At 36.3% G+C, this 26,268-nt stretch overlaps 1 protein-coding gene across 1 annotated transcript in view; it reads right to left on the minus strand.

Annotated features, from left to right (window-relative positions):
• LOC309825762 (protein argonaute-3) overlaps window positions 1–26,268 on the minus strand; it is a gene marked incomplete at its 3' end in the record, with an annotated part of 114,138 nt that overhangs the window by 12,038 nt on the left and 75,832 nt on the right. Inside the window, exons 10-17 of the mRNA XM_082659446.1 lie at window positions 24,739–24,861; window positions 24,273–24,406; window positions 20,933–21,117; window positions 8,043–8,202; window positions 6,692–6,782; window positions 3,158–3,352; window positions 2,691–2,825; window positions 222–323 (exon numbers count right to left, since the gene is read on the minus strand). Coding sequence (XP_082515572.1) covers window positions 222–323; window positions 2,691–2,825; window positions 3,158–3,352; window positions 6,692–6,782; window positions 8,043–8,202; window positions 20,933–21,117; window positions 24,273–24,406; window positions 24,739–24,861 — 1,125 coding nt within the window. The remainder of the gene's footprint in view (window positions 1–221; window positions 324–2,690; window positions 2,826–3,157; window positions 3,353–6,691; window positions 6,783–8,042; window positions 8,203–20,932; window positions 21,118–24,272; window positions 24,407–24,738; window positions 24,862–26,268) is intronic.

The following is a 26,268-nucleotide window of genomic DNA, read 5'->3' on the forward strand; positions in this document are numbered from 1 at the left end:
CTATTAAAACACTTATATTCTGGTACTTTCGTAGAAATAAGTCCCTCTCAAGGTGAAAAAGGGGATATGATTTAGTTACCGAAAGTTTCATTCTAATTTCACGTGGAAACAATCTGACGTGTAGAGAAGAATATTTCTTTCTCTCTTTTCTGAGATTTAAAAAATATGCCTAAGAATAGAAGTTCCTGAATAAAAACATTTCACCCAAAGTATAGGCTTACCTGTATTCCAGCATGGCTACAGAGGTAAAAATCAAACTCATATGGGTGTGTAATGTCTGTATCAACTGTTGTTCCAGCTGGGATATTGCCACTTCTTCCGACCTAGATTGTTTGGTCAAAGTTTAAACAAACAAGACAAAGGTAAAGAATGTGTCTGAAAGCACTTTTAAAAAGATATAAATACATAGGCTGATCCCATGTTTCACTATTTTCGGCTTGAAATATTACTTAAGCAGCCATTAAGAGCAGACCTTATTCTAGTCCTAGTTCCTATTCTTAAATGTTGCTGAAAGTGAAAGCTGATAACAAAGTTATTAGTTTCTACTGATGCTTAGCTGGTAGTTGATCGTAATACAGGTAGAAAACTTAAAAAAATTTTAAAAAAAAAGTTACGTTTAGTGCTCCAATTTATGATGTCTGTGCAGAGCAGGTACTCTTGAATGTGCAGTTTTATGAAAACTAGCATTTTTCTCAGAGAACCCTATATTTTTAGAGGGAAAGAATGCTGACCACAGCATCAACTAGAGTCACCATTTGTTAACCATTTATATGCCAGGTACTTTACATACGTTATTTCTAATCCTCATAATCCTGCAAGTTAGGTATTATTCCCATTTGTCTGGGGGGAATCTACAGCTCAGGAATACAAAATAACTCGCCCAATAGCATACAATAAAGGGCAGAACTGAGAGTCAAACATGGAAATGACTGCAAAGGCCCTATTGCTTTTATTTTATATTAGCAGTTTCAACATCTTGTAAGAAAACAGACACCATGATTTTCTCTGAGTAATACATGATGTAAATGAAAAAGTTCGAAACTCCTGATAATGAAAGTCTCCTAATAAAACACTTTAAATGCATATACATACTTACCTCTACCTCCTTATCCCTAACATATTTAAACTCATTAATTGTAAGTCGAGGTTTAGAAGGCTAACAAATCAGAGACTCTTTTACTGACTCAGACATTATTTCTGCTGTGTGAGGGACTGTTACCAGGTGGTGGCTGGAGTTATATCTGTGTGGACCAACCAGCTAGCTTCACCAAATCACGAAATAAAGAAAACAGTTCATAAACTACTAAGTTATGCCTATTCTTAACACACAAATCTCCTAATTAATATATATTTAAAAGCTTTATTCTCTTTAGAGAGGCGGCAGAATGCCTGGGTTCATATCAGAGCTCCACCAGTTTCTAGTCATGAAATCTAGGGCACAGTATTTTCCTCTCTGTGCCTATTTCCTCATTTATAATTATCTCTCATCTATTATGATTAGTAGATTTAGAGCAAAGATGAAAGAGAAGCAAACAAATGAAGGAAAGGCACAATTAAACATCAGTTGCAAGAAATCATTAAATCTAACTTAGGTTTTCCTGATCTAACTTTTGAAGAAACCTTTGGTTTTCTAGGTACAGAAATGTAATTTGGGGCACAGGCCTTTAACAACACGGAGGCCAAAATAAAACTATCATTACTGCTATTAGAGATGTGGTATAGGACAGTGATTAAGAGTACTCTGGAGCCAGATTGCCTATTTTGAGTCCTAGCTCTACCAATTTAACCTCCACGTGCCACAGTTTCCTACTGTGAAAAATGGGGATAATAATAAGTACCTCATAGTGTTGTTTGTGAGGGTTAAATGAGCTAAATTTATAAAAAATATCCAGAACAGTGCCTGCCATTATGCCCTCTTTTTCTCTATCACTACCACCATTATCACCACTCTACAACTAGGTAACCTCCACTGAGTGCTTAGCGTGTGCCTAAGCACCGTTCTAAGTACATTACACATTTTAATTTAAAAAAAACCCTTTCAAAAACCCAAATAAGGCAAATATTAATATTATCCAAGCCTTGCTCAGAAAGAAACTGGCACAGAGATGTTAAGTTACTTGCCCAAAGCTACACAACCAGTGTAATCAAAGACCAAATATGTACCAAAGACAAGACACACTCCTTTCTTTTTCAGTCTTTTCTATTGATCCCCTTTCCCAAGGGGACTCTGACCCTTGGACTCCTCAGATTTCTCTGCCCTAAGGTTTACAGGATGGGGGCAGAGCACTGAAAATGAAAGTTAGTTTGCATGAATTTTCACTAATCACTCTAGAATGTCCCTAGCTTGTAAAATTAATTTTTACAAGATATTTAAAAAATAGAACATACCTTTTTTCTTCTGAACATTTAAGGAAAATATGAATAAAAAGAACAATTTTAAAACTATGAGTTTCTTCACAACAACAAAAAAGTATAATGGGATTTTGAACATTTGGAGTGTTACTAGAAATTCTAGAAAGTTAAAAATTAACTTATTTTGATGCTCCTATACTCATAATCAATCTGCTTTGCTGTAACCTACTACTATATATCAGAAACTCTGCTGTTGGCAGAGAGCCTTTGTTAAGTGCTCTACGAACTATGTTAGATAACCTTTGCTTATAATAGTATTACAATAAATGTAAGATTACCCTTTCAGTCCTATCAGCACAAAATAATCGAGTGTGATGTCTCTTCTGAACTACAATGTAAGTTATTCCAGGTTGATAGTCTTTCTCCAAACTGATGCAGGCTTCTCGAATTGCTAGTAGTTCATAATATAATACCTAGAGAAGATGAAATGGAAAGACTTGATCTAGTCAGTTGTTCTCCTATACATACTTCAAAGTAAGACAATGATTTAGACTTAGAATTTCTTAAATTCATCACCTCACAGCTAATTATACTTCTCTATTCCATTTTAACTATTATCAGAGCATGGTCTTAGCGATCAAGGCTTACATATCCAGTAAATATTTTAAAAGGGAAAATCTAAGGAAGTATCAAAATTTGACTTTAGGAACTCTCAATTAAGGCTCCTAACTTCAGAACTGGACACCATATTATAAACACAGTATCTGATTTAACCACAGTATGATGAGAATCCCAGGCAACCAACCTGCCTAAACTGTCCCTCTGAAACACCATCCCGATAAAAGATGATACGAGTAGGTTTGAACCGAGTTGACTTATAAAACTGAATGAGAAGTTCTCGGACCATGGAGGCAAGGTCCTGGATGATCTCCTGTCGGGGTCTCTGAACTCTTACTGTAGCACAGTATCTGCTTGGGTGGGCATCCATACTACCTACAACCTAGGTTGAAAAAAGTAAAGAAAACATAGAAATTAAGGTATTCAAAACTATATGAATATGAATTTTACCATAAAAAAGTTGAAAAAAAAAGGATTTCATTTAAATTTGTATTTTATTATAACCTTAACTATTTATCACAGTTCATTTTGAAAGTAATAAAAATAGATAATTCCAGTGAAGAACAAAATAAAAGACACAGTCTAGGGTCAAAAACTATTTTCCCATAAGTAGGCTGTACTTTATATTTAACAATTTGGCTCTAATTTACAGATGTTGCTGGTAAACCTAAATATTAGTAAGGATAGAAAGACAAAGAGATGTACATAGAGGAAGGAGATAAATAAAAAAGGTCCATTCAAACTCTTGATTTCTCTTTATAGCTCTTACAGTTTAGCAAACTATCCCAGAAGCCATATTCAAGATGACTTTGGCATTACCTTAAAAACTATTATGCTTCATAAATTTTAAATCTTGGTTTTGAGAGCAGCTATCTTAATTTTTTCTCTCTGTCTCTTAATATTGTTATGTGATTGGAGCAGAGGGAACTCTGAAGCATGAACTTATAAGTTCTCCTTGACTGTAGTCACTCATAGATCTACTGAAGCATGATCACTGGAACCAGAATATTTAAAAGTGTTCACACATCAGTGATCAGAGCCTGGGCCAAGAACCAGCTGGTTATTCTACCTCCAGCTTCTCTTTCTTCCAGGGTAGTATCTATAACAAAGTCATGCTTCAAAAATGGACCTCTGCACCTCCATGTTCACTGCAGCATTATTTACACAGCCAAGACGTGGAAACAACCTAAGTGTCCATTGATGGATGAATGAATAAAGAAAATGTGGCATATACATACAATAGAATATCATTTGGCCATAAAAAAGAATGAAATCTTGCCATTTGTGACAACATGAACGAACCCTGAGGGCATTATGTTAAGTGAAATAAGTCAGACAAATACTATATGATGCCACTTATATGTGGAATCTAAAAACAAAAAACAAACAAAAAATCCCAACTGATTTCACAGATATAGAGAACAGACTGGTGGTTGCCAGAGGGGTGGGGTATGGGTGAAATGGCTCAAAAGGTACAAACTTCCAGATGTAAAATAAATAAGCCATGGGGATGTAACGTACAGCATGGTGACTATAGTTAATACTGTACTGCATATTTGAAAATTGCTAAGAGAGTAAATCTTAAAAGTTCTCAGCACTTGCAATTCAGGGGACGCCAGTTTGATCCCTGGTCAGGGAACTAAGATCCCAACATGCCTTGGGGCAACTAAGCCTGGGTGCCACAACTAGAGAGCCCTCACGCTGCAACTACAGAGCCCACGCACTCTGAGCCCACGAGCCACCAGGAAAGATCCTGTGTGCCACAACTAAGACCCGGAGCAGCCAAAAAAAAAAAAAAAAAAGTTCTCCCCATAAGAAAAAACTTTTGTAACTATGTATGGTGACAGATGTTAACTAGACTTATTGTAGTGATCATTTCACAATATATATGAATATCAAATTATGTTATACACCTGAAACTAAAATAATGTTATATGTCAATTATATATCAATTAAAACATAAATAAATAAAACCACACTATTTCAAAAGAGTACCTAAATTCCTGTCAGTAATTTAAACATCTTATTAGAAACCAAGATATGGAAAATTCTTACATTTCTCTTCAGTCTTAGGTCAGATTAGAAAATAACCAAGAGTTTTTTAAAAAGTGAGCTACAACTTGTCTACTTCTTTAGGTACGTGGAATTGTATCTGCTTTTTTAAATCTTCTCTAAGTTAAAAAAAAAAAAAAAAAAAAGGAACCTGACCATTTCTTTTCCACTGCTAAAAATAAATCCATACCCCCTCTGATGGCAAAATAAGCCTTACAAAATCTTACAAGCCTCACAGTCTGCTATGCTACATTCCAATTCCCTGCATTTGGAATTCCTCAACACACCAGATTTTTGCAATTTTAATTTACATCACTATCATGGTAGTATCTATTATACTATATGGCATTTATTACTTACATTGTTTCTCACACTAGTCTTTAAGTTCTTGGGAATAGAAGATATATAGCAAAAATAATCAAATTCTGTTTACAAGACCTCTGATAATTATAAAAGAAAGTGAATATTTGGTAGAAATGGATTTAGCAAAAAAGGACAATGACAACCCAGAAGTCCAAAAGAATTTAAATGTGCTTAAACTTCCTTGGAAAACAACCCTAAAATAGCAAATCCAAAGTAAGTCTTTAGAAATTTTGTATTATTTTATCTTCTCTAGGAATATTTTAATGAATATCAGAGATTGCTCAATACTACCTCTAGGACACTTGAAATGTACACAATTTATGCATAACATTAAGAATACAAGGAAATATAATTTATTAATAGATAAAAGTCAATTTTCTTCATTAATGAAAAGAGCTTTGGAAAAATCAGTGAAAAATGTAATATTACTATCATTTTCAAGGAAAGATTAAGATTTATCAGATTTTTAAAAGTAAAGATTATAATGAATGATAGAAAAAATATATAAAAAGTCTTACAGTTTAATTTCTGAAATTTATCAAGTATGCCTAAAATATGTTGACATTTTCAAAATGTTGGCATTTGTTAAAATCAAGCAATTTTCTTTCTTTCTTTTTTTCAACATCTTTATTGGAGTATAATTGCTCTACAATGGTGTGTCAAGCAATTTTCAAGTTGGGTAAAATATCATCTGGCTTTATGAAATTTATAAGAAATACACTTTTGAACTGACACAGAAAGGTTACAAATATAAAGGTGGGCAAAAGACAGAACAGGCAGATGTTAAAAGTAAGAGGAGCAGTAATAAAGAATTCAAGTGCAAAGTATAAAACTGGACAAAGATGAGATATTTTATACTGAAAAAAATGCAATCCAGCAAACTTATATGTAATGCATCTTTCTGTAACAAAGACACTACTGAAATACATAAACAAACTCTGAATTACAAAAGGTAACTGAAAATATACAACCATGGAGAGGTCAAACAGACAAATTAAAGTAGGATACAGAAGAGTTGAGTAATATAATTAATAAACTTCATTTAATAGATATATACAGAACTTGCAGCCTCCAAACCAGAGAATAATCATTCTTTTAAAAAACCCAAAGAACATTTGAAAGTTGGCTCTGCATAGATCTACATATAGATATATATATTTATAAAACTTTATAAACATATTTTTTAAACTTTATATTTATAAAAGTTGGTTTCAAAGAAAATGTAATTAAAATTCAAAAAGTTAAAACCAAAATGTTGATCTTTGTCTAAACTTTAGATAAGATAAACCTGTCTAAAGATACTCACAGCAGCAATAGAAGGCTTCTTCCCATCACCAGCTGGTGGATGAGTGACATCTGCTCCCAAAAAGATCACTGGTTGCTGGAACACAGAAGGTCTTAAACACAGTTTTAAAAAGAGTTAGATCATTTTTTTCATTATTCTTTTACCTATTTCACACTACTGCAACACAACTGCAAGTTGCTGGCATAGCACAGAGGAGGTCCGTTACAGACAACTTCATAGGCTTGAACTACTGACAGCTTTATTCTCTTAAATCATGAATCTCTAGTAAGAGAAGTATTCAGAGCAGTTTTCTGCCTTAAGCAGCGGTGCTGGTGGTTGCAAAGGTCAACTGCTGCTAGCATTCTTAATAGGCATAAAATGATAAACTTCTTCATATTAATCCACTGATTTGTATCAATAATTCTTTAACCTACTTACATTTTAAGCCAATGTAATCTCTCAAGGAGATAAAGAATCATTAAACCACATTGGAAGGGATTATGGGACTCTACTACTCCCCCGCCTCTGACCAAAAGTATAAAATTTGAGTAACATACATTTAATAGTCATAAAGTAGCTAGCACTTCATTTTATTTTAAAACTGTATCCTTTAAGATTCAAATGACTCTTAGCTCTTGGAGTTGTTGATAAAATTCTATATTCATGTCATTTATGAATCTCATATTTAATAGGGATGGGAAATAGAGGCAGTATGGAAAAACAGGAAAAAAAGAGCTTCTGTGTCAACAAGATATTTAATTTTTTAGAGCCCTAGTTGCTTCAACTATTAAAAGGAAACCTGTTGTTCAATTCTCCAAATAACAGCCTCTTCCCCAGCACCCTATTTCTAGGTCATTACGTGTCATACTTCCTAAGAGCTCTTAGACATGATGGTGATATAACAGTAACATCTGTTGTCCCACTGACTCCACCAGGAGTTGATATGGCTTCCTTAATTGATTTACTTAATTGACATGCCCCCCCATCCAACTCCACCCAAAGCCCCTAAAGGAGGGAAGAAAGGCTTCCCTCACTTTCTAGGTGAGTGAGTTGCCTCATGACACCAGCTTCAAGATGACTACCAAACAATGAGAAAGTTCTTCAAGCTGGGCTCTCCAGTGAAAAATAAATAAAATCCTCAATACTTTCTAGCCAGGGATGAGGTACTTTGCACACTAAATGAAAATGGAGATGGGAGGGGATTTTTCATAAAGAAATCTTGTAAATTTTGCCAATCAAAACTCTTAAGTTTTTGCCAAAATGTCTACTTATTTTCCTTGGCAGGAATCAACAAAGCTGTCGCTTACACAGGTGTTAGATATGGCAATACAGAGAAAAATTAATATTTCATTAGGTGATTAGCTTATCTTACCTTTGATGAGGTACAAGAATATTATTGATCCCTCCAAGTTTAACATTTATCTTTAGGCACAGGTTTGAGAGAGTTTGAGGGGATGTTTTTATTACATTCTTGACTTGAACACACTGTGTAGCCATACCCAAAAGTGTATCTCCAACACGTTTCACCTCCGCTGTGGAACAAATACAGATACCTCTGGTTATAAAAAGGCAAATTTTACTGAAAATTAAGCTGCTATGTATGTTTCCCCTTGTGAAATACATCACTGTATTACAGGATACCAAAACTTATACCAATACTGAAACAATGCTATTAAAATTTAAAGTATACTGCCTTTTTTTTTTTTTTTTTCAGCCATGCTGCGCGGCTTGTGGGATTTTAATTCCCTGACTGGGGACTGAACCCGAGCCCTCTGCAGTGAGAGCGCGGATCCTAACCACTGGACCGCCAGGGAATTCCCTATACTGCCTTATTTGATTATATAAATGTGCAGAGTTTTGAGGGCATTCAAGAGTGCAATTAGTGGGACTTCCCTGGTGGTCCAGTGGTTAAGAATACGCCTTCCAATGCAGGGACGGAGGTTCGATCCCTGGTGGAGGAACTAAGATCCCACATGCTGTGGGGCAACTAATCCTGTGCGCCGCAACTACTGAGCCCATGTGCTCTGGAGCCTGCGTCTGCAGGCCACAACTAGAGAAGCCCTCACGCTGCAATGAAGACCGAGCGCGGCCAAAATTAAAAAAAAAAAAGAGTGCAATTAGTAATATACTGTCTATCTTAAATGTTTTAACTTGATATCTAGCCAATTAAAATAAACTAGATCTTTTTTTTTTAAACTAGATCTTTTGAATGAACTGTTTCCAGCATTTGTGAAAACTGTGTTCTACAATATACAACTATAAAATATGAAAAATAATCCTAAAAAATAAAGTATACTTACTGCCTTGAAGATTAGCTTAAGTATTTAGTGATAATTTTTTCCAGTTGTTTTCTTCATATATAAGGAAGCATACTTTTGTCTTCACAAAAATAGTATAACCACAATAACCGAAAAACCAGAGAAAAATATCATACATAAACCCTTATTAGTATTTAATTGTACTCTCTTCCAATAAGGTTCTCATTTGCATTATTTTAATGCAGTTATAATCACAGTATACTTATAGCTTTCAATCCGATTCTCTAAACTTTAATTTAGAAATATAGAGGTATTACTGTATAAAGGTTTTTATCCTGTTCCTTTCCTTATCCTGTTTCCTGTTCCTCTCCCCCTCTCTGCCATTGTAACTACCATAAAGAGTTTGGTGTCCATAACTACTTCTTTTTTTTTTTTTTTTTGCAGTACGCAGGCCTCTCACTGTTGTGGCCTCTCCCGTTGCGGAGCACAGGCTCCGGACGCGCAGGCCCAGCGGCCATGGCTCACGGGCCCAGCTGCTCCGCGGCATGTGGGATCCTCCCGGACCGGGGCACGAACCCATGTCCCCTGCATCGGCAGGCGGACACTCAACCACTGCGCCACCAGGGAAGCCCCATAACTTCTTATATATAACATATGGAAAACACTTTTAAACAAAAATTGAGAATATACTATACACTCTATTGTGTAACTTGTCATATTCACTTAATAATATAGTATGTTCTGAATGCCAATATATAGATGCCCTTATTATTTATAACAACAGCAGTTACTTTGTTTTTAAATGCCATAAGGTATCTAACCACTACTCATACACCGACATATTTTTAACTTTTTCCAGGTTTCCATTATTTCAAACAATGCTATGAATAACATCCTTGTATATTTAACTTTCATTTGGTTGTATAACTATAGCTTCAGGATAAATTTCTACAGGTAGAATCAAGGGATCAGAGATATATATACTTAACATTTTTATAGATACTGAAAATTTGCCCTCTAAAAAGGTTTATTAATTCATTCAACAAATATTTAATGAGCCACCTAATACATGCTAGTACTGTGCGAAGCTCTGGATATACAATGTTAAGTCAAGAGAGACATTGTTCTTGCCCTCACAGAGCTTATAGTCTAGTCAGAGAAATAGCCATTAATTAAATAACTTCAAATTTAACATTGTAACTGTGAAACAACATAAAGGAGTGGTAACAAGGTGCTGTAAGATATTAAAAGTGAGAGAATTTGACCTTGTCAGGGAGGTCAGGCAAAGCTTCCCAAGGAAGGGATGTCTGAAATAAAATTCAAAAGAATGTGTGTTTACTTGGTAAAGGGTGGAAGATGGATTATGAGAAGCAATACAGGTAGAAGGAAGAGGATAAACAAAGAGTTTCTGTGGGGAAAAACAAGCATAAAGTGAGCTGAATTCTGAAGAGGTAAGAAGTCATGGATTAGGGGCTTCCCTGGTGGCGCAGTGGTTAAGAATCCACCTGCCAGTTCAGGGGACATGGCTTCAAGCCCTGGTCTGGGAAGATCCCACATGCTGCGGAGCAACTAAGCCTGTGTGCCACAACTACTGAGCCTGAGCTCTAGAGCCCTGAGCCACAACTACTGAGCCCTCGTGCCAGAGCTACTGAAGCCTGTGCGCCTAGAGCCCATGCTTCGCAACAGGAGAAGCCACCGCAATGAGAAGCTCATGCATTGCAATAAAGAGTAGCCCCCGCTTGCCACAACTAGAGAAAGCCTGTGTGCAGCAACGAAGACCCAACTCAGCCAAAAATAAAAAATAAATAAATTTATTAAAAAAAAAAAGTCACGGATTAGAACATGCAAACCTTTGGAAGATAATCTTAAATATCAATTTTACCAATTGTTAAATGAAGAACTACTGAAGTGGGGGTGATAGGGAAGGGGATAAAATCAGATTTGTACTTAAAAATACCACCCTGGACATTAACTATAGCACCAACACACAAAAGATTAGAAGTCATCATTTCCATCTTCACAACAACAACAAAAAATCAATGACTGAAAATCAATGACTTGTCTTAGTCTTAGATCCATCAGAGAAAACTGCCACCCCCAAAACAGGTGAATACAAAGAATCACAGCCAAGATCAGCTTATTAGAAGCAGAAGCTGATGAAGCCATTAACTGCAGGAACAATTAAACACTGACTCCTGGGAATTCCCTGGTGGACTCGTGGTTAGGACTCCACACTCTCACCGCCAAGGGCCTGGGTTCAATCCCTGGTTGGGGAACTAAGATTCCACAAGCTGTGCAGTGTGGCCACAAACCAACCAACCAACCAGCAAAACAAAACAACATGTACAAAAAACCCACACACACTAACTCCTATAACTCAATAAGAAAAAACCCAAACAATCCAAATAAAAATGACCATAGGACTTGAATAGACATTTCTCCAAAGAAGATCTACAAATGTTCAGTAAACACATGAAAAGATGTTCCACATCACTAATCATTAGGAAAATGCAAATGAAAACCATAAAGAGATACTACTTCACACCCAATAGGATGGCTAAAATAAATAAATATTGGCAAGAACGTGGAGAAACTGGAACCTTGTACGCTGCTGATAGGAATGCAAAATGGTGCAGACTCTGTACAAAACAGTAAGGCAATTGCTCAAAAAACTAAAACAGAATTATATAATCCAGCAATTTCACTTCTGGTAATATACCCAAGAAAAGTGAAAGGAAGGACTGGAACAGAGAGCTGTATACTCATGTTCAAAGCAGCATTATTCACAATAGCCCAAAGGTGGAACTAATCCAAGTACCCATTGATAGATGAATAGATAAACAAAACGTGTATATACATACAATGGAATATTATTCACCCTTAAAAAGGAAGAAAATTCTGATACATACTATAACATGGATAAACCTTAAGGACATTATGCTTAATGAGATAAACAGTCACAAAAGGACAAATACTATATGATTTATTCAGTCAAATTCATAGAGACAGAAAGTAGAATATAGGTTTCTAGGGGTTGAGGGAGGGGAGATGGGGAGTTAGTGCTGAGTTTCAGTTAAGGATGATGAAAAAGTTCTGGAGATGGATGGTGGTGCTGGTTGTACAACACTGAATGTACTTAATGTCACTGAACTGTATACTTGTTAAAATGGTAAATTATTGTTTTATATATTAGTATATTTTACAACAAAAAAGGGGAAGAAAATTCTGATACATACTACAACATAGATAAACCTTGAGGACATTACCCTAAGTGAAATAAGCCAGAAACAAAGGGATAAGTATTATATGATTCCATTTATATAAGTTACTAGAATAGGTAAATTCATAGAGACATAAAGTAGAATAGAGGCTACCAGGTGTTGGTGGGTAGGGGAATGGGGTGTTACTATTTAATGGGTACAGAGTTTCTGTTTGAGATGATGAAAAAGTTCTGGAAATGGACAGTAGTTATGGTTGCACAATGCTGTGAATATACTTAATGCCAGTGAACTGTGTACTTTAAGGTGGTTAAAATGGTAAATTTTATGTTATGTATATTTTATCACACATATACACAAAAACTTGTTTAAAAATAGTTAATTCAGGGGCTTCCCTGGTGGCACAGTGGTTGAGAGTCCGCCTGCCGATGCAGGGGACACGGGTTCGTGCCCCGGTCTGGGAAGATCCCACATGCCGCGGAGCGGCTGAGACAGTGAGCCATGGCTGCTGAGCCTGCGCGTCCGGAGCCTGTGCTCCGCAACAGGAGAGGCCACAGCAGTGAGAGGCCTGTGTACCGCAAAAAAAAAAAAAAAAAAAAAAGTTAATTCAGGAACACTCCTATGAAAACAGTACCTCAGAAGGAATGAAAACTACAATCAAAATTTGGCACCTGGGACTTCCCTGGTGGTCCAGTGGTTAAGACTCTGCGCTTCCACTGCAAGGGGTTCAATTCCTGGTGGGGGAACTAAAAGCCCGCATGTCACGCAGCGCGGCCAAAAAAAAAAAAAATGACATCAAGTGACTGATTTATAGAAGGCATCACCTACACCAACATGAGACAAATGTAGAGGTCCCAAGGTTCTGGCAAAACAGGGCAGGACTACAGAAGAAACTGAAATACAGGCAGCAGCACTCAATAAACAAAAATTAAATTTAAAAAGTGGCAGATGATGAAAGAGTTTTTCTATGAAAAAAACAAATGGGATGACAGCTATAAAGGTGCTGTTTTTGAAAATAAGAATTCCAGAATGATTTAACACTTGAAACTATGTGAGTAGATAATTTGATTTATAAGTAAACATAAGCAAATAATTTTTTAAAAAGTGAAGGGGAAATATGACAAATAAAAACTAAGGGAATCTGTTGACAGTAGACTTGCCTTGAAAGAAATGATAAAAGACATTTTTCAGAAAGAAGGAAAAGTATACAGGTCGGAAGTCCAGATCTATATATAAAAAAAAGGTCAGAGAAGGAATAAATAAAAGTAAAATAAAATCTTTTACTTTCTTATTCTTAACTGAACTAAGAGATACTGTTCAAAATAATAATAGCAACAATATATTGTGTGGTTACAACTTATGGATAGGTGAAATGAATGACAGAAATATTGTAAGGGGGAGGGAGGAATTGGGAATACTTTGTTCTAAGGTATCTACACTATCGGTGAAGTGGTACAGAATTATCGAAAGCAAATTCAGATTAGTTGTAAGTGTATACTGCAAACTCTAGGGAAACCATTAAAAGTAAAAAAAAAAAAAAAAGTATAATTGATGTAAGAGAGAAAATGGAATAATATAAAATGCTCATTTAAAACCATAAAAAGGAGGGGCTTCCCTGGTGGCGCAGTGGTTAAGAATCTGCCTGCCAATGCAGGGGACATGGGTTTAAGCCCTGGTCCAGGAAGATCCCACAAGTCGCGGAGCAACAAAGCCTGTGCGCCACAACTGCTGGGCCTGCACTCTAGAGCCTGCGAGCCACAACTACTGAGCCTGCGTGCTACAACTACTGAAGCCTGCGCGCCTAGAGCCTGTGCTCCGCAACAAGAGAAGCCACCGCAATGAGAAGCCCGCGCACCGCAACAAAGAGTATCCCCGCTTGCCACAACTAGAGAAAGCCCACGTGCAGCAACGAAGACCCAATGCAGCCAAAAATAGATAAATTTATTTAAAAAAAAACATAAAATGGAGAAAAAGAGGGGAAGATAAAATATAAGACCCAGGGACTTCCTTGGTGGCACAGTGGTTAAGACTCCACGCTCCCAATGCAGGGGGCCTGGGTTCGATCCCTGGTCAGGGAACTAGATCCCACTCGCATGCCGCAACTAAGAATTCACATGCCACAACTAAGGAGCCTGAGTGCCACAACTAAGGAGCCTGCCTGCTGCAACTAAGACCCACCGCAACCAAAAAAAAAAAAAGACCCAAACTACATGTTGCCTACAAGAAACCAATTCTAAAATAAAGTGATACAGAAAGATATACCATGCTAACACCAAGAAAAAGAAAACTGAAGTTGCTGTATTTTTTCACACAAAGTAGATTTCAGAACTAGGAAGATTAACAGGGATAAAGAGGGGTATTACATAATAATAAAAGTGTCAATTCTTCAAGAAGACAGGACAATCTTTAACATGTATGCAGCTAAGAAAAGAATGCCAAAACAAGTGAGGCAAAAACTGATAGAATTGCAAGGAGAAACAAACAAATCCACTATTATAGTGGAGACTTCAATGTACTTTCATCAGTAATTGACAGATCCAGCAGGCAGAAGATAAGTGTATATTCAATAGCTGACTTGAACAGTACCATCAATCAACTGATTCTAAGAGTCATTTATAAAATACTTCATTCAATAACAGCAGAATACACATTCTTCTCAAGCTCACATGTAACATTCATTAAGGAAGACCACATTATGGTCCTAAAACACACTTTAACAAATTTGAAAGAACAGAAATCATACAAAGTATGGTCCCAGACCACAGTGGAATTAAACTAGAAATCAATAATGGAAAGATAGCCAGGAAATCCCAAAATATCTATATATTAAACAATATAATTCTATGAGACATGGATTAAAGAAAAAGTCTTGAGAAATTTAAAAATATTTTAAACTAAATGAAAATGAAATACAACTTACCAAAATTAGTGTGATGCACAGTACTTAAGAGATAAATTTATGGCACTGAATGCAGAGAAGAAAGATCTAAAATCAATAATCTATGTTTCTACCTTAGAACGATAAAGAAGAACAATATAGGCCTAGAACAAGCAGAAGGAAAAAAATCTTAATTAGAGCAGAAATCAATGAAATTGAAAATAAGAAATCAACAGAGGAAAATGAAGGAAACCAAAAAGCTAGTTCTCTGAAAAGTTCAAAGAAATTCATTAACCTCTAGCCAGACTAATCAAGAATAAAACAGACAACACAAATTATTAATATCAGAAATGAAAAAAGGGTCATTGGCCCCAAGGACATTTAAAGGATAATAAAAGAATATTATGAAAAACTTTAGGCCCACAAATTTGTTAACTTACATGAAGTGGACCAGTTCCTTGAATGACACTACCAAATCTCACACAGAAGAAATAGATAATCTGAATAGGTGTGTACCTATTAAAAAAACTGAATCAATAATTAACAACTTTCCAAAAAAAGAAAGTACCAGGCCCGGATGGTTTCACTGGCGAATTCTACCAAACATTCAAGGAACAAATGAAACCAATTCTCTGCAATCTCTTCCAGAAAACAGAAGCAGAGGAAATACTCATGATTCTGAGGCCAAAATACCCTAATACCCAAACCAGAAAAAGACATTACAAGAAAGGAAAACTACAGATCAATATCTCTCATGAACACAGATGCAAAATCTTCAACAAAATATTAGCAAATTGAATCCAACAATGTGTAAGAATTATATACCATCCCCAAGTGGGATTTATCCCAGGCACGCAAGGCTGGGTTCAACATTTCAAAAATCAATTAAAGTAATTAATCACATTAAGAGAAAAAAAAGAAGAAAAATCATATGATCATATCAACAGATGCAGAAAAGGACATTTTGCAAACTCGATCATCCATTCATAATAAAAACTCTCAGCAAAACTAGGACTGGAGGGCTTCCCTGGTGGCGCAGTGGCTGAGAGTCCACCTGCCGATGCAGGGGACACGGGTTCGTGCCCCGGTACGGGAAGATCCCACATGCCGCGGAGCGGCTAGGTCCGTGAGCCATGGCTGCTGAGCCTGCGCGTCCGGAGCCTGTGCTCCGCAACGAGAGAGGCCACAACAGTGAGAGGCCCGCATACCGCAAAAAAACCCAACGAAACAAACAAAAAAACCTAGGACTGGAGGGGAACTTCCTCAACTTGATAAATAACAATTATAGAAAGCTTATAGCTAACATCATGTTTACTGCTGAGAAACTAGATGTTTTCCCCCTAAAGTCAGAAACAATGCAAGAATGTCTCCTCTCACCACTGCTATTCAACATCGTATTGGAATTCCTAGCTAACACAAGGAAAAGGATATAAAAGTATACGGACTGGGAAGGAAAAAAATAAAACTGTCTTTGTTCATAGAGAACATGACTGCCTATGCAGAAAACCCCCCAAAATTGACAAAAGCTTCCTGGAACTAATAAGTGACTATAGCAAGGTTTCAGGATACAAAATAAATATACAAAAATCACCTGTATTCCTAAATACTAAAAATGAACTAGAATTTAAAATTAAAAACACAATACCATTTATAGTAGAAAAAGAAAAAAACAATATACTTAGATATAAATCTAAATGAGGAAAACTATAAAACTCTGATAAAAGAAATCAAAGAAGCTCTGAACAAAGAGATAATCCATGTTCAAGGATAGAAGACTTAACATTAAGATGTCAATTCTTCCCAGCTTGATCTATAGATTCAATGTAATCCCAACAAAAGTCTCAGCAAGTTATTTTGTGATATTGACAAACTGATTCTAAAGTTTATATAGATAGGCAAAAGACCTATTAGCTAATACAACAGGGAAGAAGAAGAACAAAGTCAGAGAACTGACATTATCTGACTTCAAGACTTATCACAAAGCTAAATTAATCAAGACAGTGTGGTTTTAGCAAATGAATGGACAGACAGACCAATGAAACAAAATAGAGTCCAGAAATAGACTGACACAAATATAGTCAATCATTCACAGAGTAGCAAAGGCAATTTCATGGAGAAAGATAATCTTTCCAACAAATGGTGCTGAAACAATTGGAATCCACATGCAAAAAAAGAAAAAAAAAATCTAGATACAGACCTTACACCTTTCACAGAAGTTAAGTCAAAATGGATTACAAACCTATATGTAAAAAAGGAAAACTATAAAACTACTAGAAGATAACACAGTATAAAAACTTAGACTATAACACCAAAAATGATCTGTGAAAGAAAAAAATTGATGACTTTATTAAAATTTGGACTTCATTAAAATTTAAAACTTGTGCTCTATGAAAGACACTTAAGACAAGGGCTTCCTTGGTGGCACAGTGGTTGAGAGTCTGCCTGCTGATGCAGGGGACGCGGGTTCGTGCCCCGGTCCGGGAAGATCCCACATGCCGCGGAGCGGCTAGGCCCATAAGCCATGGCCACTGAGCCTGCGCGTCCGGAGCCTGTGCTCCACAACGGGAGAGGCCACAGCAGTGAGAGGCCCGCGTACCGCAAAAAAAAAAGACAAGCCACAGCCTAGGAGAAAATTATCTGCAAAATAGGTATCTGATAAAAAACCTGTATCCAAACATACAAAGAACTCTTAAAACTGAAAAATAAGAAAACAAACACATCAATTAAAAAATGAGCAAAAGATTGGAACAGACATTTCATCAAAGCTATACAGATGGCAAATAAGCACATGAAAAGGTGCTCTCTCTCTCTCCCTCTCTCTCTCTCTCTCTTTCTCTCTCTCTCTTTTTTTTTTGCCAAGCTGCACAGTTATGCAGGATCTCAGTTCCCCAACTAGGGATTGAACCCGTGCCCTCTGCAGTGGAAGCGCAGAGTCTTAACCACTGGACTGCCAGGGAAGTCCAGTGCTCAATATTGTGTTATTAATGAACTGCAAATTAAAATTACAATAAAATACTACTACATGCCTATTAGAATTGCTAAAATCCAAAAAACTGACAATACCAAATGCTGAGGAGGATGTAGAGCAATAGGCACTCTCATTCACTGCTGATGGGAATACAAAATGGTACAGTCACTTTTTGGCAGTCTTATCATTTGATACAGCAGTTGTGCTCCTGGTTATGTACCAAACTGAGTTAGAAACTTATGTCCACACAAAAACCTGCACATGCATGTTTGAGCAGTATTATTCATAAATGCCCAAAACTGGAAGCAATCAAGATGACCCTCAACAGGTACATGTATAACAAACTGTAGTACAACCACACAATGCAATATTAAATATTATTCAGCATTAAAAAGAAATGGCTTTATCAAACCACAAAAAGACATGGTGGAATCTTAAATATTGCTAACTGCAAGTGGCCAATCAGAAAAGGGGACATACCATATAACTCCAACTATATAACATTTTAGAAAAGGTAAAACTGTAGAGACATAAAAAGCCCAGTGGTTATCAGGGGTTTGAGGAGATGGAGGGAGAGATGAATAAGTGGAGCACAGGGGATTTTTAGAGCAGTGAAACTATTCTTTGATACTGTCCTGGTAGATACGTGACATTATGGATTTGTCAAAACCCATAGACCTGTACACATAAAGAGTAAACTTTAATGTAAACTGTGGACAATATGTTAATAATAATTTATCAATACTGGTTCATTAAATGTACCACTCTAATACAAAATGTTAAAAATAGGGAAAACTGGGGCTTCCCTGGTGGCACAGTGGTTGAGAGTCCGCCTGCTGATGCAGGGGACATGGGTTTGTGCCCCGGTCCGGGAAGATCCCACATGCCGCGGAGTGACTAGGCCCGTGAGCCATGGCCGCTGAGCCTGCGCGTCCGGAGCCTGTGCTCCGCAATGGGAGAGGCCGCAACAGTGAGAGGCCCGTGTACCGCAAAAAAAAAAAAAAAAAAAGGGAAATCTGTGTACAGAGGAAGGAAGGCATATAGGAACTCTCTATACTATCTGCTCAATTTTTCTGTAAATCTAAAACTGTTCTAAAAAATAAAATCTATTAATTAGAAAAATCACTCACTGAATCACTGAGGGAAGCAGTGTAGAAAATGCACTGAAAGTGAATTAGAGGGAATGAAGGCAAGAATATCAGCTTGGAGGCTATGGTAATATCAACTTTCTCTCCCATCAACAGTGTATGAGAATGTACATTTATTCATGCCTTTGCCAAAAATGGGTATTATCATTGTTGGTGAAAAATAATTTGTTCTAGTTCATATTTCTTTAATGACTAATGAGGCTCAGCATCTTTGCATTGATAATTGACCATTTGCATTTCTTTTTTATGTCCTTTGTCTTTTTCAGTTGTTTGTTCTTACCTTGATTTACAAATTCTTTGAGTTTAACACCTTCTGTATTTTATCACAACTTAAAAAATATCTTTCAAATTTTATAACCATTATTTTTAATCACTGCATATTATTTCACCAACATACAACTTACTGTTTAAAACCAGTTCTTAGTAGTTTTTCAGTGTCATAGATATCATTATGAAAATTTTGTGCATAGAGATTTTTCTACATTATGAATTCTTTTCTTTGAACATATTTTTGGAATGGGAAATACTGAGCTGTTGACTGCAAGCACATTTTTATACTTTCGATGAAAGGATATTATCAATTTATACTGTCATCAGCAATATATTAAAATACTAGATTCACTGCATACTCACAATCACTGGGTAGTACGGTATTTAAATATATTTGCTAATTTAGTAGCATAAAAATTTTCCTTTTATTAATTTGTACTTTTCTTTATTGGTGAAAACCAACATTTTCTCAAATATTTACTTGTTTTTTCTTGAGAAATTTTGGTTTATATTCTTTGCTCATTAATGTAGGAGAATATAAAAATTTTTTCCTTTGAATGCCATAACAGATCCATATGGATATTTTAACTAATAATAAACTAGCCCTTTGCTGTCTCCATTTGCTGCAAATATTTTTCACGTTCTATGGTTTCCTTTTAATTTTAGACACCTGTGATGTATGGAAAATTTAATTTTCATGCAGTCAAATCTAACAAATTTTCTTATGTGAATTCTATCATTTTAAGCTTAAATAATTATACTCCATTCAGTAGTTTGAAAATTATACTTTCTTTGTGTTTTTCCATGTTTCAATGATTTATACTTAACATATTAATCTCATACACTTTAACTTGTTTACAATAATAATAGCTAACATTTATTGAGCATTCACTGTATGACAGGTGCTATCATAGACCCAGTTTACATATGTAAATTTATTTAATCCTTACAGCTACCTTCTACGGGTTAGGTATTTGTAGTATCCTAATTTCATAGATGAAGAAACTCAGGCTTTGTGTGGTTAAGTAATTCAGGTAGTATCACACAGGTAGTATACCTGGCAAAACCTGGGTATTAAGCAGCACAGTCTGACTCCAGAGCCTGTGCTTTTAACTGCTACATTATACTGATACTCAAGTTATCTCAATGACATTTTTAATAAATAATTCTTCCCTTAATCATTGTTTTGTAATGCTTCCTTTACTGAAATTCTTTTCACAGGGTCTCAGACTATTTAGTTTGCTCTCCAGATTTGTCTTTTTATAGTAACAATACATGGTTTTAAATACTATAGCTATAAAATATATTTTAATGTTTGATAGTTTTAGGATATGTGTTAGCATAATTCTAAAAGGAATATTTTTTTCTTGGCCGTGCCGTGTGGTAAGCAGGATCTTAGATCCCCAACCAGGGATTGAACGCATACCCTCTGCACTGGGAGCGCAGAGTCTTAACCACTGGACTTCCAGTGGTTAAGACTGAGTACTTGAGGAAAAATGCAATCTTAATACAATATCCTTACCATACACTGGTGTCTTCCCTGGCAGGATGACAATAATGAGCTGTAGCCCAGAGTACGTGTTCTTGAGATGCCGGAACATGGGCTCCACGCTGTCTGCCCCCTGTGCGTATTTGCAGAAGCAAGGCTGGCCCTGGATGGGCATCCCTGCATCTTTAGAAATCTTACGCAGCTGGTCCGTGAAACCCCTAGAAGGAGAAATCACTAAAAATAAAACCTTTGTCTAGTCAGCAACACCTACAAATTAGTAATGGAAAGTTTGAGAAGGGAATGGAGAATGAAGCAAAGATTTGTGTGCTACATATAAGAAGAGGTGACCAGACTACTGATGTTAAGGGCAATGGTTGGTCAGTAATCTATTTGGCAAACTAAGCACACTACTGTACAGTTATGTGGCATTTTGTAGTTCACAAAGGACATTAGTAATAGAGTGTGCTGGTTAAGAGCTCAGCTCTACAGGTTCCAGTTCTAGTTCTGTTACTTACTAGCTATGGAATTTTAGGCAAATTTTTTCAGTTTCTCTCATCTGTAAAACGACCACTTTCAATATAGGGTTGGTGTGAAGATTAAATGAGATAATACATGTGAAGCACTTAGCACACTCATACATTTTCTAATTTGATCCTGACAAGATTCATAAGAAAGTGGTAGGTAAAGTATTACTGCCATTTTATAAATCAGGAAACAGTTTCAGGGATATTAAGTATTTGACCAAGGTCAAATGCTTATTAGACAAATGGCAAGAGTAAGAACTATGACCTAGTGCAGAATTTCTTTCTACAATAATACCTATCTGACACTTAGGATAGCAGGAAAGATTCTGTCCTCAGAAAAGATTAAAAAAAACAAGAAAACATTTAAAAAGAAATGAGGCAGACAGCACTTTAATGTACTTTTATCCACACTGAAAAAACAAAAGACTAATAATTTCTTATTTAAACAAAATTCTGCACTTAGCCTAGGATAAATAAGTAATAATGTTGGGATTTAACAATCACTTTACTTGTTTTTAAAACAAATACGGTCCTACGTCAAGGATCTGAGTGATCTTTGCTCAAAAACACTGATTCCCTCAGGACAGAGATGGAGTTTGTAGGAATTCCCTTCTCCTTTTCCTTATTAGTATTTAATTCAAGAAAGTATGAAGTTGAATATTTTCAGTTAGCCTGAACAAGAGCCATAAGCCCAATGACTATGAGACTTCTATCAAGCCATGAATAAAAAATGTAAAATGAAAAGAATATCTCGAAGCTTGAAAAACAGTTGGAGGTGTTTTCTTTGGTCTCTGGAGGTCAAGTAAGATAATAGCAGCATTCTCCTTAACTGTCCTCATGACATTTTACTTGAAAGCCAGGGGATAAAAACTATACTAAAAGGGCCTCCCTGGTGGCACAGTGGTTGAGAGTCCGCCTGCCGATGCAGGGGACACGGGTTCGTGCCCCGGTCTGGGAAGATCCCACATGGCCGCGGAGCGGCTGGGCCCGTGAGCCATGGCCGCAGAGCCTGAGCCTGTGCTCCGCAACAGGAGAGGCCACAACAGTGAGAGGCCCACATACCGCAAAAAAAAAAAACGAAAAAACTATACTAAAAAAAATATACTAAGTGAACCTTAAGACATAAGATTTGGAGCTAATAAAAAGAAGTGAACAGAATTAAATAGAAAATAATTTTTCTCACATGAAGGAGGCAAATTCTGAATTGACTTGGGGTAAACTGGTCTCTATGTCACTCAAGAACTATTCATTATGGGCATATTTTATAGGATCTGTTAGTGGAGACTTAAATTAGACCATAATCATTTTCTTAGGGAAATTAGATTCCAGAGGGGAGACAAGAAACTTACACAGAAAATTATAATATAGTTCTATTTTATACAGGAAGTGACAAGTACAAATGATAAACTACTATGTTTACTACTATGGATTATTTCCAGCATCACAAATCACAGAAGACTGGCTATTATTTAGAAATGTAGAGATAGGAAGGAGGCATTTTCAGTAAAGAGCAGAATGAGTGGAAATGGAAAAAAATACCAGACAGTTAGAGGGCATACAGTACTCAGTTTCTTTGTCCAGAATATATGAAAATGGAGAAAGGACTTAAGAGGCAAATGAAAATTTTTAAACGTTATATGATTTTTAATGTTATTCTTTGTCAAAGACAAATCTAGAAGTTTTAGAGCGGAGGTAGTCACAAGTGGAGCTGGTGCTCTTTTCACAGTAGCACAACTCCTCAAACAAGAGTAACAGCAGAAGCCCTTGAGACTGCCAATGCCCCAAAGATTAGAGTCCCAAAGGAGATGGTGTAGAGGAGAAAGGAAGCCAAAGTGATAAAAAGAAAGCAGGAACGCAAGAATGGAGAGAATGTCAGGAAGGTAGTCAATTGTATCTAATGCTGCACAAATTTTGAGGAAAAATAATGGCTGAGAGTAGACCATTAGAATTGATAAGCACAAAGATACTGAAGTTCTTCCAGTAACCAGTTTCAGCAGACCACTAAGATTTCAAGGAAGGAGAGAGAATGGAAGCCTGGAAGCCTTAAATCAGGTAAAATGAAAAATGAAGGGCTTCCCTGGTGGTGCCCTGGTTGAGAGTCCCGCCTGCCAATGCAGGGGACACAGGTTCGTGCCCCGGCCTGGGAGGATCCCACATGCCGCAGAGCGGCTAGGCCCGTGAGCCATGGTCACTAAGCCTGTGTGTCCAGAGACTGTGCTCCACAACGGGAGAGGCCACAACGGTGAGAGGCCTGCATACCGCAAAAAAAAAAAAAAAAGAAGATTTTGTGTTTGTTTTAAATTTAAACAGAAGATTGTTGAGGGAAAGAATCTGGAGAAGAGGAAAAGTAGTGGAGATGCAGGTCAAATTTTGGAAAGTAAGGAAGTGAAAATGAGAAATTAAATGACTCTTTCAAAGAACTCAATTGAGAAATAAGGATGTTATTTAATCCTCATTCAGTAAATAGGTACTATTATCTCTATTTTTTAAAAGGTGAAAAGTGAAGCATAATGAGATTAAATAAATTATCCATGGTAGTAAGACTAGGAAGTGGCAAACCTGAGAATTATATCTAATCTGTTCGCCATCAAAAGCCAATGGTACTCCTGCTATACCACATAAGCTAGTCCATTAGGATGCTTGTAAGAATGAATCAGTGACTTAGATATGACCAACAAATTCAGGAATCTTCATCAAAGTAACGAGAAGAAACATTTTTAAAGGTTCAGTGATTAAATATACTTCATACTGAGGCAACACTGGTTAGAATATTAGCTGAGTAATTTAAAACTGAAATACAAAATTTAAAAACAAAATGGTCCCAAAGTGAAACTAATGACAAGCCTTACTTCAATATTTCTTCTCTGCACTGCCTCTGTGTGGCAAAACAAGCTATAGCCCACATTTTGATTTCAACTCCTGTGTGGAACTGTTTCCCTCGCATGTCCCATACTCCATGGCTTGGTGTTGCTACTGTCCGATTCTACAGAGAAAGAGAAATAATAAGGCAAAAATGAACAAACATTTAATATATAACTTATTGGAATGAGCTGAAAATAAGCATTTCAAATTGCTGAACTGATATATATCTGATATTCTACATGGAACAGGCTGTTCTAAATCAATATTTTATATTTTTATCATAGAAAAACAAAAGTTCTACTAAGTTCAAGCAAAGACACTGATCTTGAAACAAACAAAAAAAATTGTTGGAACAATAAAACACTTTTTAAATTCCAGACTTAGCTAGGAAGCCCTTCTCTCCATACACAGAAACTGTATGATTATAATTTAAAAACTATCAAGAGGTTTTACCCGGCCACCATACTGGAGCATAGGTGCTGGAAGTACGCGTCCGGTTACGTGGGCCATTTCATCCCGAACTTTAAATTGAAACTCCTGAACAAATGGATCTGTTTCATAATTTGCACTTCTTACCTAACAACAGAAAAAGTTTGTAGTTACTTTCAAAATTCCCCCAAATTCCCTGCTTTAGAACCCTCTAAGTTTTTTTCTTCACTGTGTCAACAATGTTTTATAATACTGACAGGTGTAGATAATGGTACCCTCACTATAGAGCAGAGAATCTTAACTTGGGGACCACAGATCATGAGTGGACTGTAGGAAGTCTGTGAAACTCCTGACAATTTACAGAACATTTAAATGTATTAGGTTGCATAATAAGAAATTTCAACTATTTATGACTCATGAAAATTGTAACTTTATATGATTAAGCCTCATATACTTTGGGAGGGTGGTTGAGAGACTGCAAGAGAAATATAAGGTTCAAAAAGTTCGTATGGGTTTTCCCCTAATATCTTATGGAAAAACCCGAATGAACTTTTTGGCCAACCCAATACCTGACCTAAAAATGGTTAATTACTTCTAATTAGAGGATCTGGATATATACTATTGAAATTTATTTTATGTAGATCTCGACAGCAAATATCAATAATCCTAAGGCTTTCTTTCCTAACTGATTACAAGTTATACAAAATCTCCTTGAATATTTTCAGATAAAACACAGCACATTATAAAATTTACTTAAGAGATACACTTGAGACAGAAAAGAAAGCCAGTATGAGACACAGATTATAATTTTTATGTAATATACCAAAATGTGCAAAGATAAAGAATTTATTGTAATTCACTGTAGACTTGAATCTCAAAAGTGTAATTCATGCTCATAGTGTGCTATAATGCGTTTTCCAAAACATATTTACTTAGTCTCAGAATAAAGGTCAAACAAGGTTACAAAAAAAGGCAATGCTCAATTCTTTGAGTAACACTCTATTAAAAAACACTATATAGGGCTTCCCTGGTGGCACAGTGGTTGGGAGTCCACCTGCCGATGCAGAGGACACGGATTCGTGCCCTGGTCCGGAAGATCCCACATGCCGCAGAGTGGCTGGGCCCGTGAGCCATGGCCACTGAGCCTGCGCGTCCGGAGCCTGTGCTCCGCAACTGGAGAGGCCACAACAGTGAGAGGCCCGCGTACCACCAAAAACAAAAACAAAAAACACTATATAATCTAAGTATGTAAAAAGAATCTCCCCACAATGTGCAGGAAAATTTGTTTTCTAAATTAGGCATCTAATTAATGCATCTAACTAATGTATCTTTTCTTCAAGCTTAAATGCCATTTTTTTTCTGTAAGGTTACAAACAATAACAACAACTACTATTTACCAGGAGTTGGTAGGTGATGTGCTTGTGCTAAATGTTTTATAATTAATTTTCACAATAACCTATGACTATAAAGTCTTTTATAATCTTTATTTTACAGAGGATAAAATTAAATCTCAACAGTTAAATGATTGGCCTAAAACCATATAGCTAAGCAAGT

Source organism: Grampus griseus (assembly GCF_964374135.1).
Source record: "Grampus griseus genome assembly, chromosome: 1".
Lineage (NCBI taxonomy): Eukaryota > Metazoa > Chordata > Mammalia > Artiodactyla > Delphinidae > Grampus > Grampus griseus.